The 15,824-nt window shown below is 38.3% G+C and overlaps 1 protein-coding gene across 1 annotated transcript in view; it reads left to right on the forward strand.

Moving 5' to 3' along the window:
- The window catches only part of ARV1 (ARV1 homolog (S. cerevisiae)), a gene marked incomplete at its 5' end in the record, with an annotated part of 16,684 nt that extends 2,031 nt beyond the window's left edge, over positions 1-14,653 (forward strand). Inside the window, 4 exons of the mRNA XM_009329241.1 lie at positions 10,056-10,175; positions 11,841-11,994; positions 13,229-13,453; positions 13,933-14,653. Of these exons, the coding sequence (XP_009327516.1) occupies positions 10,056-10,175; positions 11,841-11,994; positions 13,229-13,453; positions 13,933-14,039 (606 nt within the window). The remainder of the gene's footprint in view (positions 1-10,055; positions 10,176-11,840; positions 11,995-13,228; positions 13,454-13,932) is intronic.
- Between the last annotated feature and the right edge of the window lie 1,171 nt (positions 14,654-15,824).

The following is a 15,824-nucleotide window of genomic DNA, read 5'->3' on the forward strand; positions in this document are numbered from 1 at the left end:
CTGTCGCTGTGCTCCGCGTCTTCTACTGGCTGACGGGCAGGTGTGAGCGCGGCTCCGCGGTTAGACAGCTTGGGGGAGGCTGGCAGGCGGCTGGACGTGCGTGTCGGGGTTTGGCTGATGATTATTCGAGGTACGCACGAGGGCTTCTGCGTTACCCAGCTACAGCGGTCGTACTTACAAAGTGGTACCGGCATGTCCTAGCCCTAAGCCGAGAACTTGCCGCTCTCCCTTTCCGCGCTGCCTCTCACAGAGCTCATTTTTTTCTTCCGTAGTGTTTTCATAATGTTAAAGTAACTTCTGCTCTTTTAGCGTCTCCCACGTTTTCTTGGAGGCTTCGCAGCCGCAGCAAAAACGCATTTTCCTTTTGAAGCAGTGTTTTCAACTATTTCTAAAGTACTGCTTTCAAATTTCAGTAGCGTTTATGTAGACTCGTGTCCAGTGGTTAGTTCTGACTTTTTGTAATGTGTTAAAAAAAAAAAAAAATTGGATCACTTAGCACCCTATATTTTAGTGTGGGGAAAAAAATAAGAATTTTGGAATGGAGGGATCTGCAAATACATCTTGACTAAGCCTTTGATTTTATCTGTGATTGTGTTTCACAACATCCTGTCTGCTCCTTATAAAATTGGGAAACCTTGTTTTTGAACAAGTTGTTGAATAGTTTGTGTTTTGTAAGGAATTAGGTGTGTATTGTTCAAACTTCCTTTGTGGTTTTTTCCCCCCAGTTTTGTAGCCTTTGGCATTTTGAGAATGCTGCTAGAAGATGGGTTAATTTACTAACCATGAAGCTATAAACGTAACAGATGACCAGAAAGCTTTGTATGAAACCTGTGACGAATTCCTTTACAGCTTTATAACTTTGAGTTTGAGTTATTTAAGCATTTCTTAGATCAAAAATAGAGATCGTAGGCAACCAGATCATAGAGGTCTGCGGCCAGTTTGTATTTGGGGAAATAGTGGTGAGCTCAAGCTGAAAGATGTGCATGTTAGATCTCAGCTCCTGTTATCAACAAGAGGCTGTGAAAACAAGGTATGGACAAATTACTGGTAATAGTAGAAAGAGCTGATTCAAATCCTTCTCTTTTCCCAGCTGTCGTGGTTTAACCCCAGCTGGCAACTAAGCACCACACAGCTGCTCACCCACTCCCCCCAGTGGGATGGGGGAGAGAATCAGAAGAGTAAAAGGGAGAAAACTCCTGGGTTGAGATAAAGACAGTTTAATAGGTAAAGCAAAAGCTGCGCACGCAAGCAAAGTAAAACAAGGAATTCATTCCCTCCTTCCCATGGGCAGGCAGGTGTTCAGCCATCTCCAGGAAAGCAGGGCTCCATCACGCATAACGGTTATGTGGGAAGACAAACGCAATAACTTTGAACATCCCCCCTTTCTTCTTCTTTTCCCTGACCTTTACGGCTGTGTACAATGTCATATGGTGTGGAATATCCCTTTGGTCAGTTGCGGTCAGCTGTCCCGGCTGTGTCCCCTCCCAACTCCTTGTGCACCCCCAGCCTACTCGCTGGTGGGGTGGGGTGAGAAGCAGAAAAGGCCTTGACTCTGTGTAAGCACTGCTCAGGAATAACGAAAACATCCCTGTATTGTCAGCACTGTGTCCAGCACAAATCCAAAACACAGCCCCACTAGCTACTATGAAGAAAATTAAGTCTATCCCAGCCAAAACCAGCACACCCAGCCCAGCAGTCAAATGGCTTGCTGTAGAGCATAAACCAGCTGAAAATGTACACAAAAATCTCTGCAGATGTTTCAAAAACTGGAGAGATCAGCAATTTTCTTAGGTAAAAGACAAAGTAAGTAATAGAGATTGATTTCTACTGGCTTTAGACATGCACACTGCAAGGAAAAACTGATTTTTAGTTGTTTTTTGTGTTAGTATAATGTGTCATGTTTAGTAGTGGATATGAACTACATCAAATCATTGGTAGTCAAACCATGTAGTCAAAATTAGTCAATGGTACATGATAAAAATGTAAATGGTTTTCTTTGGAGCTCTTTCATGTGGAGCTTCAAAGTCATCTTTGAAATCAAGGACAAGTTGGATACAAAAGGACAAGTATAAAGCTTATGCCTGCAGCCATATCACATAAGATTTAGCACATCTTGTAAACCCAGGTCATCAATTATGGTTATTAATTTGGCTATGATAATCTCTGTGGGAAACTGGGAGCCAGTAGATGGCACCCGTTCCTCTTAGCATTTAACTATTTGAGGACTGAAGATCCAGGTCTTCAGAGCCGTGGCATCCCATGTAGAATCGAAGACTTAAGTACCAGTTGCTGTGTTCATCACAAATGCCAAACTCTTACAAAAAGAGTAAAGAACAGAGTAGAAGAAAGAGTAAAGAATCACGTTTTCCTAGCAACTTGGAATTCTGTCCACCTTTCTTCATGCAGGTCCAGATGGGTACCATTTTTCACTTACTCCTACCAGTCTGTTTCTTCTATGTTGTGGGTTATCATGGTTCAGTTTCAGTCTTAGTCCTAGCTGCTCTTACGTGGTGCTGTGTCATACCATCTCTAACCCTTTCTCTCCATTTCTGGCCACCCAGGAAGTGCTGAGAGTAGGAGCGGTCCACATGAGGAACAGGCAATAGAAAGCACGTTAGTAAGAAACACGTCAGCTCACGGTTTATAAAGTGGAGATGAGAATGTTAGAAGATTGCCAAGATCAAAAGATTCCTTCAGTTGAACTGATCTGAATTCAGCTTTATCTGTGTATTGCAGGAAAGCACCGCTGCCTTCTCCAGCTGCCAAGAGCTCATGGTTTCTAATAGGGCAATTCTTGTTTTACTTTTTCCTTTTAATCTGGAAGAATAGTTTTGTCACTGCACTAACCCTCTGCAGGCATTCTACTCCATGCAGGCAATGCTGCGCTCTGGCCAGAGACCTGAAAAGTTGGTTGGCATCACGCTACTGACAACAAAAAGTTGTCAAGTACAGAATGTGATTTGATACCCTTCGCAAGCAGTGTTATAATGAGTTTGTCAGTGTTATGAATCATCTTCACCTGAATATAATGATAGCTTAGAAGTTTTCTCCACTTTAGAAAATAACAAAGATCCCACTTACCAGTGTGAAACATCATTTATATCAGGTATTTATAAAACTTAGAGTGTAGGCCTCTAAAAACTTAATGAAAAGCTGAAGGTATTTAAGAAAAATTTGAGGTCTGAGGTGCGATGAGAAGGTGTGACCTTCTCAGCTCAGCCTGCGAACAGTTTTCATCTGTCTTTGTGGAATTAGAGCATCGAGTACTGCTACTCCGTTGTAGCGTAAGGGAGAAAAAGTAAGAAGTACGTAGAAAGATCGTATAGTGATACTCCCAAGTGAGGCCAGTGGACATCATCTAGATATTTTTGTTGTTAAAAAGCTTTGGGATACTTGTGTTTCATTCCTATTTTCAAGTAGTACATAAAAATACTGACACATTAAATAAATAAAAAAACCCAACCACCCAACATTTGTTCCATATGATATGTAACATAAAGGGTTTCTTTCCTTATTTTGGCCCCAGAAAATTAGGAACAAGCAGAACATTGCCAAGATCATCACTGTTTTATGCTGACCTACAGGCTTGCCCCATGCTAGTTTAAAGAGATCCTTGATAAATTAATAAACCTGCATCTAAAAGGTCTTTGCCATTCTCAGGATGTTCCTGTCATTCAACACCTTTTGGAACATCATCTTGAGGTTGAAAGTTCTCCCAACAGCACCTTCTATCTAGTCCTACATTTGGTTTTAGGATGTGTTTAACCTGATCTGGGCCTGATTTTCAGGTGGAAGATTTAAATTTGAATGCCTAAGCAAAATACCCTGATTTTGTATTCTGTTATTAATCTGTTGAAGAGAAGAATGGATTTTTTCCAGAGGCAAATACTAAAATCTTCCATTAGGGAACATCTGTTTCCAGCTCACTGTATTAGAGTACAATTTTGGAAATTCAGCCTAACGTTCATGGTGCTGCTTCAGTTTAGTTCCTGCAGCATTTGTTACTGCTCTTAAGATAATTAAAAGTTTCTTTGAGGTCCATATTGTAGTTCTAATGTGGGCAAGCATTAAAGACCTCACAAGCATTAATATCCACTCTGGAAATAAACTTGCAACAGATACTGAAGAAGCTAAAGAAACCTTCTTCTATCAAACATGGAAGTCCACTCAGTACCATGAAACTCAGGATGGAAAGGTCATGGCTCTTGTTAAAAGCTCTGCAAGGTGGCTAACTGCCACAAGTTCTTGAAGTTCTGTAACTTTTTTTTAATCTGTTTTGTTTAATCAAGGCCAGTTTCAGCAGAAGCCTAGCCCAGACCTCTGGTATTGCACAGTCCTTCTTGCTTGAGATTCGCATTTAGGCAATGAACCTCTTTCTCATCTTGCATATATTTTGCTGTGGAAATGCCACTACAAGAGACAGGTGGACTATCGCTCTTTAAAAAGAACTTAAAGGTATTTAAAAATGGATAATAAAATTCTGGGGAAGTTCACCTCCTCGGGGAGACCTGTTCAATGTGTTTTTTCTTCAGTGTGATAACGGGGGGGTGGCGTGGGGCTGGTGGTGCAGGCGTGTTGGGATTGCTTCCGACGAAGGTGACTTCTGGTGGTTGCTTTGCAACTCATGGGTCTGGTTCTAGTCCTGTGCTGTGAACGTGCTGGCGTTTTCCCTATTCCGAACCAGAAGTGATGGTGAAAGTAAGCCTAGGTGGTTCTTTATAGAGGAGATTTTTGCTAATTATTTTGAGATCCTTAAAACTTAAGTGATCTGTAAGTAATACAGCTGAATATATTACGAACCAACCATTAACAACAGTAACAAAAAATACTGTTCAGATAACATTGCTGCTACAGTATTAATGCTATAGGGGAAAAAACCCCACATTCGGCTAACCTGGAATAAATTCTGCAGTCAACGTGCAATGACTATAAAAGCAAATTAGCAAACTTGACTTATTCAAAAATAGAAGGAAAAACATGCAATTTTTAAAAATTTGGTTTAAAATTACATATATGTTGTTGTGTTTAAAAATACAGTTTCAAAAATGTTAATCGTTCCAGACCCTAACAAAGGGAAAGAAATTATTCATTGCAATATGTAGAGCTCAGTCAGGATCCCCCTTGTGTTTTGTAATAAGAAAGCCAAATTGCCTAAGCAGTGCACACTTCATTTAGCTTTTCTGCAATTAAAAAATAATTGAAAAGCTCTTTTATTGCAGCAAGGCAGAGAGACTGTAAATGCTTTGAATGCAAAGTATTTATGTGGTAAGGTAAAGAATCTGTCACGAGTACAAAGACCATCCTGGAAAATAAAGCATGTTGTTTTTCTTATTTACATAACTCAATCTACAGACCAACTCACTACTGGAAAATGTATCATATAGGAAAAATTATAAAACAATATTTTTAATTTCAGCTTTCTGAAATGGAGTGCATCTGAAACTGGGCTGTTTTGTTTTTCAGCTTGTTATGACACTTAGCCGCATCCCTAATAAAGAACCAATCCTGAGAGCAGCACAGCTAATTACATTTTATTGTTTAAGGGTGCAAGTGGGAGTAAGGGTGCTTCCACAAGATCATGGGTCCATACTAATTTGCCCTATGAACCTATGTAAATGTACCTATGTCCATGTTGAAGCTATGTAAATGTTGTTAAAATCTGCTGTATATGTAGTCCAGCAAAAAATTGTAGCTTAATTTTGCCAAACTCCAATCCCTGGAGAGAGGAATACTAAAATGAGACTGTTTCACTGGTGTTTCTGATATCCAGAGATTTGCAAACGTATTCCTGGTGTCATTTTCATGTTATTTTTAGTTCAGGATGAAGCCTCGTTATTCAGTGTATATTTTTATTTTCCGTAGTGTCCTATGGCTTCCTCTTCAAGAACGTTTTTCCCTTCTACCACCCCCATCCCAAAATACTTCTACTGAAAAATTGGGTTATGTTTTAATGTTGGAGAGAGCACTCTAAAAAAGTCATGTTCGTATACTTTAGGAACTTCGCCCTTCAGCGATAGTAGGTATTTCCTCATATATTTGTACACTGTATTGTATTTGGCATACGTCTGTGAACTGTGTTTGGAGCTGAGTATCTTTGATGAACAAAGAAGAGGTATGTCTTTTGAGTAATGTTTTATAAAAGGCTGATAAACGTGCAGTCACAGCTAACATTTTAGTACTTCCTTTGTCTTATTTAATAGAACTGAGATGTTAAAACACATGTTACTTTCCTTAACTGTTTTGGATTGCTTTGATCAGAAAGAATCTGATACACTACACTATGAAGAACATGGTTGTACTAGCTTTTGAAGATTTCTTTTTTCCTTAAAGCTGCCTTTGCTCATTTTTTAAAAATAATTTTTTTAAGATCAGTATGCAAATTTCTAAGTTATGAAAATGGAAGCCTTTTTTTTGTTTTTTGAAACAACAGACAAGCATATTTAGGAATATTTGACTAGTCAAACAATTCCTAGACTAATATCCATTTAAATTCACTAGAATATTGAAATACATTCAACACCCTTTTTTTAAGGTATTGTTTAGGGTTTTTTTTACAGTATCTATTGGACTTCCGTGTGTCAGTATCAAACATTAGTAATCTTCCTTAAATTTACCAATTTAGAAGACGATGCGTAAATAGAATTTATGGTGTCAAGCTTGACCTTTCTCTTCTGCAACATAATCTGAAAGTACCTTTTAATCAAAGTAATGTCTATTTTTTCAAGGAAAGATACCAGTTATTTCCTGTTTCTGATGTTAGTTACATATTTCAGGAAGAAATGAAGAACTGGTTAAAAACATAGAGGAATGCAGTTACTTCTTGCTGTCGTTTTAGAACTGGTTATGATAACTGAGGCGTTTCTTCGAGAAAGCCTAAAGAAGATTGAAAAAGCTCAGTTTTGTTAAGTATGTTCTGCCTTCAGTCATGCTGAACAGGCCGCTGACCACAGCTGTGCAGAACTGCAGTTGGGAATGAGACGTGAGCACCAGTAGTGTAGCTCACTCTAAACTGCCTGACTAAAATCTTAGAAGTAAGTGTGCAAGCAGTTCTCCATAGCTGAGCTGCTCACACGGATCTTCTCTGAAAGTGTTAGTGATTATTGATGTCCGTAAAGTGACATCACTTTAACGAGATAAAGCTATCTAGTTAAACCTATGTGTACTTAAACTGCTTTAACCCTTGCTTGCATTGATTTTGCTGAAGGCAGGCTCTAGTCACAAGTTTGCTTCCTAGGCATTTAAGGTTATTGTCAGATGTTTTAGTAGTACAGCTGGAAGAAATAACAAAAAAGCCAGGTATGGAGAAAATTTCATCCTAGAGGGTCTATTAATTCTGTAACGTTCTCGTGGTATAGCAAGTGTCCTGTTCATTTTGTCCGATTGGCCTATGACGGTGGACACGCAAGCCTTCTGCAGTAAGTTGTTTGCAGATCTCACAAGTCCCTGAGTGAACTCAGGCTGGCTGGGTCACTGGCTGGATAAGCACAAAGGACTTTTCCTTCATACCATTGAGACTCAAATAGAAATATTAAGAACAGGGCTTTCATCTAGCTCTAGAAGACAGGCAGACATGAATATGTATGTGTGTCTGTGTGTGAAAAGTCCTTGACGATGGCTGCTCTTTTGTGATATGGCAGATTTTCTTTTCCTGTTAAAGTAACACAAGAGAAGTAGGATTCTTACATATTTGGTGGTGGTATGCTGAAATACTGAATTAAACACCACTCCCACAGCTGCAGAAGATTTGGTTGTGGCTACCAGAAGCTGTGGAGGAGAAGACCCATTCTTACGGGCAACGCCACTATTTGTGTATTCATTTGTAGCAGTCTCCTTATATACCTGCAGTGGAATTTCTGTATCGTTGGTTTTGCCTGGAGGGTTGGTCTGATATATTTTAATTATCTAAAATTCATGTCAGCTGTCAGTGAAAATTTTTGAGTACCTCTTAACTGCAAGTTTTTTGATTGGTGTTTGGTTGGGAACCTCCACTTGGAAATATCATTCTTTACTCTTCTCAAAGAGATTTTTGACCCTGGTCAAAAAATGTTCTGTTGTAGGAAAACTTGAGAGCATAATAAATCCTGGGGAATGTAGGATATCCTTCATCTAACCTTTATGACACCCATTGTGTTCAAGAATGATCTTCTTTTGTTTGTGCTTGTCCAGTGCTTGTGTGAATAAGCCTATAAAAAAAATTGGAGTTTTCCTGTGCTACATCAACCAGGAGATTTGACATATGTGAATCACCACCTATAAGAAGATCTGTTCATGATTTCCCTGTAGAAAGAAATGAAGCGAGGCGCTGCCTTTAATTATAGTTGCAATTTCTTTTTCACTCTATTAAATGCTGTAGCTGTGGTCTTCTGTTAATTATGTCCTTTCTTCCATCTCTCTCGCTTTAATTTTAGACCTATCAAACCGTTGGTTAATTGAGTCAATTTTTGAATTCATTACCTCTAACTTGTGTACTGTCATACACAGTATTTTCTTCTCTAATCCAAATGAGTTTGTTGGGCTTTTTTCTTGAGCTGGACCAAGAAACACTGATTAGTGGTAGGAACATTCCTTAGACACTCTATTCAACTTACATATTTGTTTGGATGTTTTTCTTGATATGGATATGGGACTTTTGAGACAGTTTGCTAGTGAAATTTTGCTTCTCAAGTTCTCCAATAATAGATCTGGTAAATAGCAAAGCAAAGTTAACTTTGGACACAAGGAATCCCTATAAAACGGAAAAAAACTTTTTGTTCTTTCCTGGGAGTTTGTCTGTAGGTGCGTGTTGTCAAATGCTGCATTTTTGACCGTTACAGCATTTCGGAAAGCTGTGTGCATAGATTTCTCTTCTGGCAGTGCACAGCCGTGCACTCATTAAAGTGGAAATGGAGATCGTCTCTATGGCTGTTGTACTCTGAGCACGGCAGCTACTGTGAAGGCCCAGGGGAGTGGGATTAGCTGAGGACGGGTTGGAGGAAACAAGTAGCTGAACTGGAGGATCGGCGGCAGGAGAAAGCTGACCTGCAGGCGAGCACCCCTCTGCAAGTGCACTCGTTTGAGCTGAAGGGGTTGCTGCGATCAACTGCTGCTGCTCCTCAGCTCTCTGCTGGAAGTTACTTCCCCCTCAGGTCTGCTAGAGGAGCCTTTTGTAAGACACTTACTGAACCGTCCTGTTCACAGTTAGTATAATCGCCTTCTGTTAGCCTTTCTCGTTTAACTCAAGTCAAGGAGTGACCACCCATGCAGGTAAGTCAATAAATCCGAAGGGGGTTGATGACAAGCAGTTCCCGGTGGTCTGGGTGAAATAACCCCTCTAGTAGGCACAGCGGGAACCAGCAGATGTATTGGAGGAGTAACGGTCTAGTGTCTTACCACTGTTCAGTAGCAACTTCTGACTCTTTGGCTATATCTGTGTGTGAAAACTACATTATCGGTATTCTAAATATATTGGTGTTTGTTCAGTAATGGAAAATGAATTGAAACATCTGGACTACTTACCAGTATGGAAGACCAGTGCAACAGGAAGAAACATTTACTTTTTTTCTTGAAAGGAGGAAAAAGGTAGGATAGGAGGATAAAGCGTCTCTTTTAAAAGAAGGAAGTGATAAAAGAAATTCATTTTCTTTCCAAAAAATACCAAAAAAAATTCCCAAAATAACCAGTAGACAGGCCATGATCAGATAACCTTTAACAAGATAGTGGTGTATTTCTTCAGTGTGGGGAAGGCAGTTTGGGTTTTTTTGCATCTGTAGGATGCAAGGACATCCTTGCATGGTTTATTATCTGTGTTAATCTGAAGCCTATAAAAAACAATACTGTATCTTTATATTTTGTAAGGGAAATCCTTGTGTCAACTGTAGCGTCAAGGGGGGGAAGCAATTTTTCTGGATGGATTAAAAACCTATTGAAAATGAGGATTACGTTAAGGAAAGACTAATAAGAATTGAATAGCTACTTTGGATTTATGTAATTGTGCTAAGCGTAGAGGAACATTTAATAAACGTTTGCTTTCTTTTTCTTTTTTTTTCTTCTAATTCTTGTTATTTTGTGACTTTCAGAAATCCTGCCAGAAACCTGTGGACAAATACATTGAGTATGATCCTGTTATCATTTTGATTAATGCTGTTTTATGTAAAGCACAAGCCTACAGGCACATTCTTTTCAATACAAAGATAAACGTAAGTTGCTATGCCCCTACCCTGTGACTTTTTTTTTTTTTTTTTTTTTGTTAAAGATATATTTAGGTTTGGTAAGTTGATTGTAATAGTTGTAAAATTTTAGGAACTGTTCTTCTGCCCTTCCACAGGTTCCATCAAGCTGAATCAGTTTTGTTCTTGAACAGGTTAAGGGTCTAATATTGTGAATAGAACACAAGAAATCTCAAACTCCAGCTGTTACTAAGAAAGTTACTGTCTCCCCAGTAAGCGCTACCACAATACCAGCAAATACAGCAGTCATCCTACACGTTAAAGAGAGTCCTAATTGGACTCATTGGAAGAGGAAAGTCTAATTTCAAGTTCATTTCCAACTTAAATTTCTGTTGGTAACAGTTCTTTTTGAAATGATCTATAGTAGTATAACATACCATATTAACAATACTATGCCAATTAAACCTACTGTACTAATTTCTCACAAGTTTCCTCCTGAGTAATTAACCATGTCCTCAAAACTATAGCAAAAGACGGTGGCTTTCACATGAAGCATTGCTGATGCAGAGTTACGTAGTCAACTTAGTTGTGCTGGCCTGGGTGGAGTGTAGAGCTGTAGCTTTTCTGACAGAATTGCATATTTTTACTTTAAGGATTGATTTCCCAGGAGAGGTAAGCTAATCTAGAGCAAACTATCCAAGCGTAAGTGTATGCTGTGTTCATGTTGATACCTCTTGGCCAGTCCAGTGTTAAGCAATGTAGATAGATATACTCACCTCACCTTTCAAGCATAAATCTGACTGAAGGTTTTTAATGAATTCAATGTTCTGGAGACTGGTAATGATATTTTCCATGAGGCTTCTGGAAGAACTATTCCATCTGTGGAAATTTTGTCTATTCAAATAAATTGAGTTGAATTTTAAATTGGCTTAGCCTGTGCATGTGTGTGCAATTGGCATAACTAGTCTTTAATGGAAAAAGTAGAATCCATGCACAGAAATTGCACTGGTTTGTTTAAATCTGTATAAAACCAGAACTGATCCCACGTAAACATTGGCTTACAGACTGTTTAATGTGGAAACATGCTAACTATGGACCCTCACGACATCATTTTTGCAGTCACTTCAGAGGATACTTTTAAGTTTTGTTTAGTTACATTGCTCCATTTATTTTTGGTTCTACACCCCTATCTGAACTAAGAAATGTTTTTGGTATAACTACCTACCAGTTTCTTCTAATGGAGGTTGTCCCAGGGAAAAACAGAAACAAGGCTATTTAAACCAGTTCACTGAAGGGCGTAGTTGCCCTGAAACTAAAATTTTTGATAGTATAGTTCTGCTAGCTATGGCACAATTTTGTTTTTATATTCCTAACTGAAACACCCTTCCCAATTAAAAAAAAAGTTTAGAGCAGGCTTTACAAACTACAGTTATATGCTTTCTTCTGTATGGAACTGTTCATGCAGTTTCCTACCTTCTCTAAGTGGCTTATCACGTTAATTTATGTTAAAAGGATGATGTGCCAAAGTACTGTCTCAACAGAAGTAATTTGCTTATATTTCTAAACAAAAATAATAAACCTACAGAGCTTGTTTGTGTGGAGTTTTAGAAATGTATTTTAAATACCAATTTAATACTAATACTTTAATTTATGCTGATTTAATACTAATGCTTTTATTATTCTTTCATTTACCAGATTCATGGGAAGCTCTGCATATTTTGTTTGCTCTGTGAGGCTTACCTCAGGTGGTTGCAACTACAGGATTCAAGCCAAAATATAGATCCTGATGACTTAATCAGATATGCCAAGGAATGGGATTTTTATAGAATGTTTGGTATAGCTTCTTTAGGTAAGATCGATGATTAGTTCATGTAACTATTTACTCTTTAAGTACTGAATAACTTCATGAGTCTTTCATCAAGCCTGTATTACAAAAATTAATACAGAATGGATGTCATGTCCTACCCAGTGTGGTTAAATGATTATACACATACTCTCTCATTTGCCTTCATTTAATGCAAATGCATATTTTGATCCTGATTACCGTTCAGACTGATATGATAAGCATTAGTTACCAAAACACTGAATAGTGGCAATATTCAGAAATCTTCGTCTGAATCCATTTACATAGTTTTGAAGACAAATGTAGAGCTCAGCCTTATTCCATATTTCATGTTGACTCCAAGGTTTATTATTCATTAAGGTGATGCAACATTAAGGATGATCCTTACAGGAGTAAACAATAATCGGGAAAAGCTGTATCTGTTTTTTTGTTACGTGAATACACAAACATACAGAGCAGTGTCATCACTGGTAAAGAGTAAATACTTCTGTATTTACTGCAAGACTAAATTTGAAGGCAGGGGAGGGTTTTTGTTTTATTTTGGTTAATAGTTTTATTCTCATATTTTTTCTGGTGATAGAGTTTAAATCAAACCTGCAGACTAAAACTAGTATTTCCTTTAGACATTCAGAGTTTAACTTCCGTCATTTATTGTCTAGTGTTGCTCTAAGTAGGCTTTTGAAACAGGTCAGTAAAAATGTTGGAACTCATTACTACTACTCAGTAGTAATTCATCTCTTACAGTTGTTGTGAGAGTTGCTTTGACATCTGCATTAATACCAGTGTTATGCAGGGATACGGTGTCAAAAAAAGTCTAATCGCTCAATGATATTTTCGCCTTAGTGTTCTTTCTCATGCTGGATGGAAAGGGTTCATTGCTGGTGACCTTTTCAAAAAAGACAAGTACTGATTTTGTTTTACAGGCTAACGGTTGAAAAAAAAAAAACCTCTCATTTTGTTAAAAAGGAAAAGTAAAGGAAGTTCATATGCTAAACTTCCTCTGCTGTACGGTGTCAGAAATTATGAGTATGACAATCCTACAGACAGAATTCTGTGATAGAATTATTTTGAATGTCATGAACGAACACAGGAGATGGAGGACATGTTCATGTTTCCCTATGTCTTTTAAATAGCAGTGCCTCAGTTGCATTTAGGACACATAATTTCACTGAAATTCATTGTAAAAAGGACTTGATTTTGGCACTTCATTCTCTCTTTCCAACTCCTTATTTCCTCTTAGAACAAACTTCATTTTTGTTTGGCATTTTTATTACCTTACGGTGGATGAGACCTGAGATGCTGAAAACAAAACCTGACTTCATTTTACTTCTGAAAGCACTTCTGTTGTCCACCTATGGAAAGCTTTTGCTAATTCCAGCTGTTATTTGGGAACATGACTACACGCCTTTGTGCCTTGCATTTATAAAAGTATTTGTCTTGATATCAAACTCTCAGGCAATTAGAGGTATGGTTTTGCTTTTTTATTACTACATTATTTGTATAGTATGTGTGTGAGATAATGCAGCTGTTACAGAAGTCATTATTATTGCTGTTATTTTTTTAATCAGCATCAGATATGTGACTGAAATAGCTTTAGCTTAAAACTTTGTTATTTAGACTCTAATAGAAAGTGAATGAAATGGAACACTTTATTAAAAAAAGAAAAAGCACCTCTTATCTCACCATCATCTCTTTGTATATGCTGTATTACAGCTATCAGATCCATCAGCATTTGAGACAACTCATAGTGAATCATTGAAACATAAAGCAGAATTTTTTGTGTGTCTGGAAGATGAAAATTTCATGTTAATTTTATGCATGGCTTTGGAATGCAGACTTTAATAGATTTGTGTGATTTCTTATAAATACAAATTAATATGACTTCTCATATGGTTGCTATGATCTTCTTAAATGGTGATAAATTTGTTCTGTTTTCTTTTGCAGTTACATTGAACTTGAACCGAATGCTCCCTTGGTTGGCCATCATCTTTGGATTAATTTTGGAAAATAGTGTGGTCTGCTTGTTCCAGAAAATGGGATGGGATGTTTGAAACATCAGCCCAGATCTGAAGATATACCAACAACAGGATGATCATTTTCTAAGAATGGTCTCTGCCAGCAAGCTCCAAAACCACTATTTTCATAGTGATAAGGAAGGTGATAGATAACAAAAACTTGCATTAGTGGTGAGTGTAGACAGTTTTAGGATGAGTTAAAATGAGAAACTTCAGAAGTTTGGCTATTTAATGTGGTGAGCTATAAAACCTGTGCCTTAGCTTGTTTATTTTCCCATTAAAAATATGATTGTGTCACTATCCCAATAGCTTTATAAATCTGGCTGCATAGCTATGGCTGTAACAAAAAAGGTACTCTAAAAAAATTCAGCACTGCTGCCAATCACTGCATTTTGGCAGAAAGAGGAGGATGAATCGTTCCCTTAAGAGGAAAGAAGAGAGTCAGTGGAAAAATGCAAAAGCCAAAACTGATACTTCCGCAAAAACAGATTTTCAATGAGAGAAGTGAACATGTGCAAACAGATTATTAGAGAAAAGGCAAGTATTGCAGAGTAAAACTACCGTGGGAAAAATAAGTTGCATTCTCTGGAATGTTTACGTAACAATATAAATTAATAAAATATCTAGTTCTAGAGTAGTCTCTAGGAACTATAGTTTTAACTGGCTTGAAATTTTATGTGATCTCATAAACACTGCTGCTTTGTTCTGAAAGCTGAAAAGAGAGTGAAAGGACTCTGATCCCCAGCATACACGGCTGTTTGGGATACCGCTTCTTCTGCATTAAGCCACATCCCCCACACCCAGCCCTCATCTGGCAGCAGGTTTAGTGGAAGCAAAAAGTGAAGTATGGGGCTGCTCAGCAACAGAGTAGTACTTGTTAAAAAACAAAGAAACCCCCCATGTTTAGGCCTAAATTAGTGAAGAAACGTTCATAGAAGTTCTGCACCTTTTTCCCCAGCAGGCAAAGAGAGGGCTAGATGGCCCACAAAGGAACTGGCAGAGTCTGTTTCCGCAAGACAGTAATTAGGACACGAACCTACTTCTTTTGTGCAGACCAGTTTCCATGACATTCCATGCAATGTTTCGTTCTCCTGCTTCAGTTCTGGAAGGCTGTACTATCTAAAAGTACTACTACCATTCTTCATTTTCCTCAGATGCAGGCTCCTATCTGTGTTTTGCAAAATGCATCAAATAACGTTTTGCAACATCTTGAAGTTAATTCCAAACAGGTTTAGTGTAAGTCTAGATTATGACCACATAAGACATCAGACACGTTTGTCTGATGCAACTGCCCATGCCACGGTAAGTTTTTCAGTCAGAAAAGCAAATGGTTGCTGATTCTGTTTTAATAGGTCAGAGGCTGACACCACTCGTGCCATTTGTGTTACATTTGACATCTTTCTGAGCATGTGATGGTATGGCTAGAGAAGGCAAAAAAAACCCAAAATGCAACCTCTTTTAAGTACATGAGACAGTTTAACGCTGCAACTGCCCCAGCAAGCACATAGTTGTGAAGGTGTTATGAGGGATCCACCTTGCTACTGGTGTGAATCAGCGGCCAGACAATAGAGTGTAGGTGTGCAGTTGCTCACTGGCTGAGCAGCAGCTTTGGCAACACAGTACCTAGAACATGCTTTGCTTTACATAATTAGATTTGGGGAGATACTCCACCCCAAAAGCTTTTTAAAAAACAGTGTGTTGCCAAAGGTGCTTTGAGTAGTGCTCATCTTCCTCCCACACCACCAGCACACAGCGTTGCAACAGAGGCTGGGGGTTGGGAGGGTCCAAAGGGCAAGAGCAGTAGATCGTCCAGAAGATCAA

Source organism: Pygoscelis adeliae, unplaced genomic scaffold (assembly GCF_000699105.1).
Source record: "Pygoscelis adeliae isolate BGI_AS28 unplaced genomic scaffold, ASM69910v1 Scaffold77, whole genome shotgun sequence".
NCBI lineage: Eukaryota > Metazoa > Chordata > Aves > Sphenisciformes > Spheniscidae > Pygoscelis > Pygoscelis adeliae.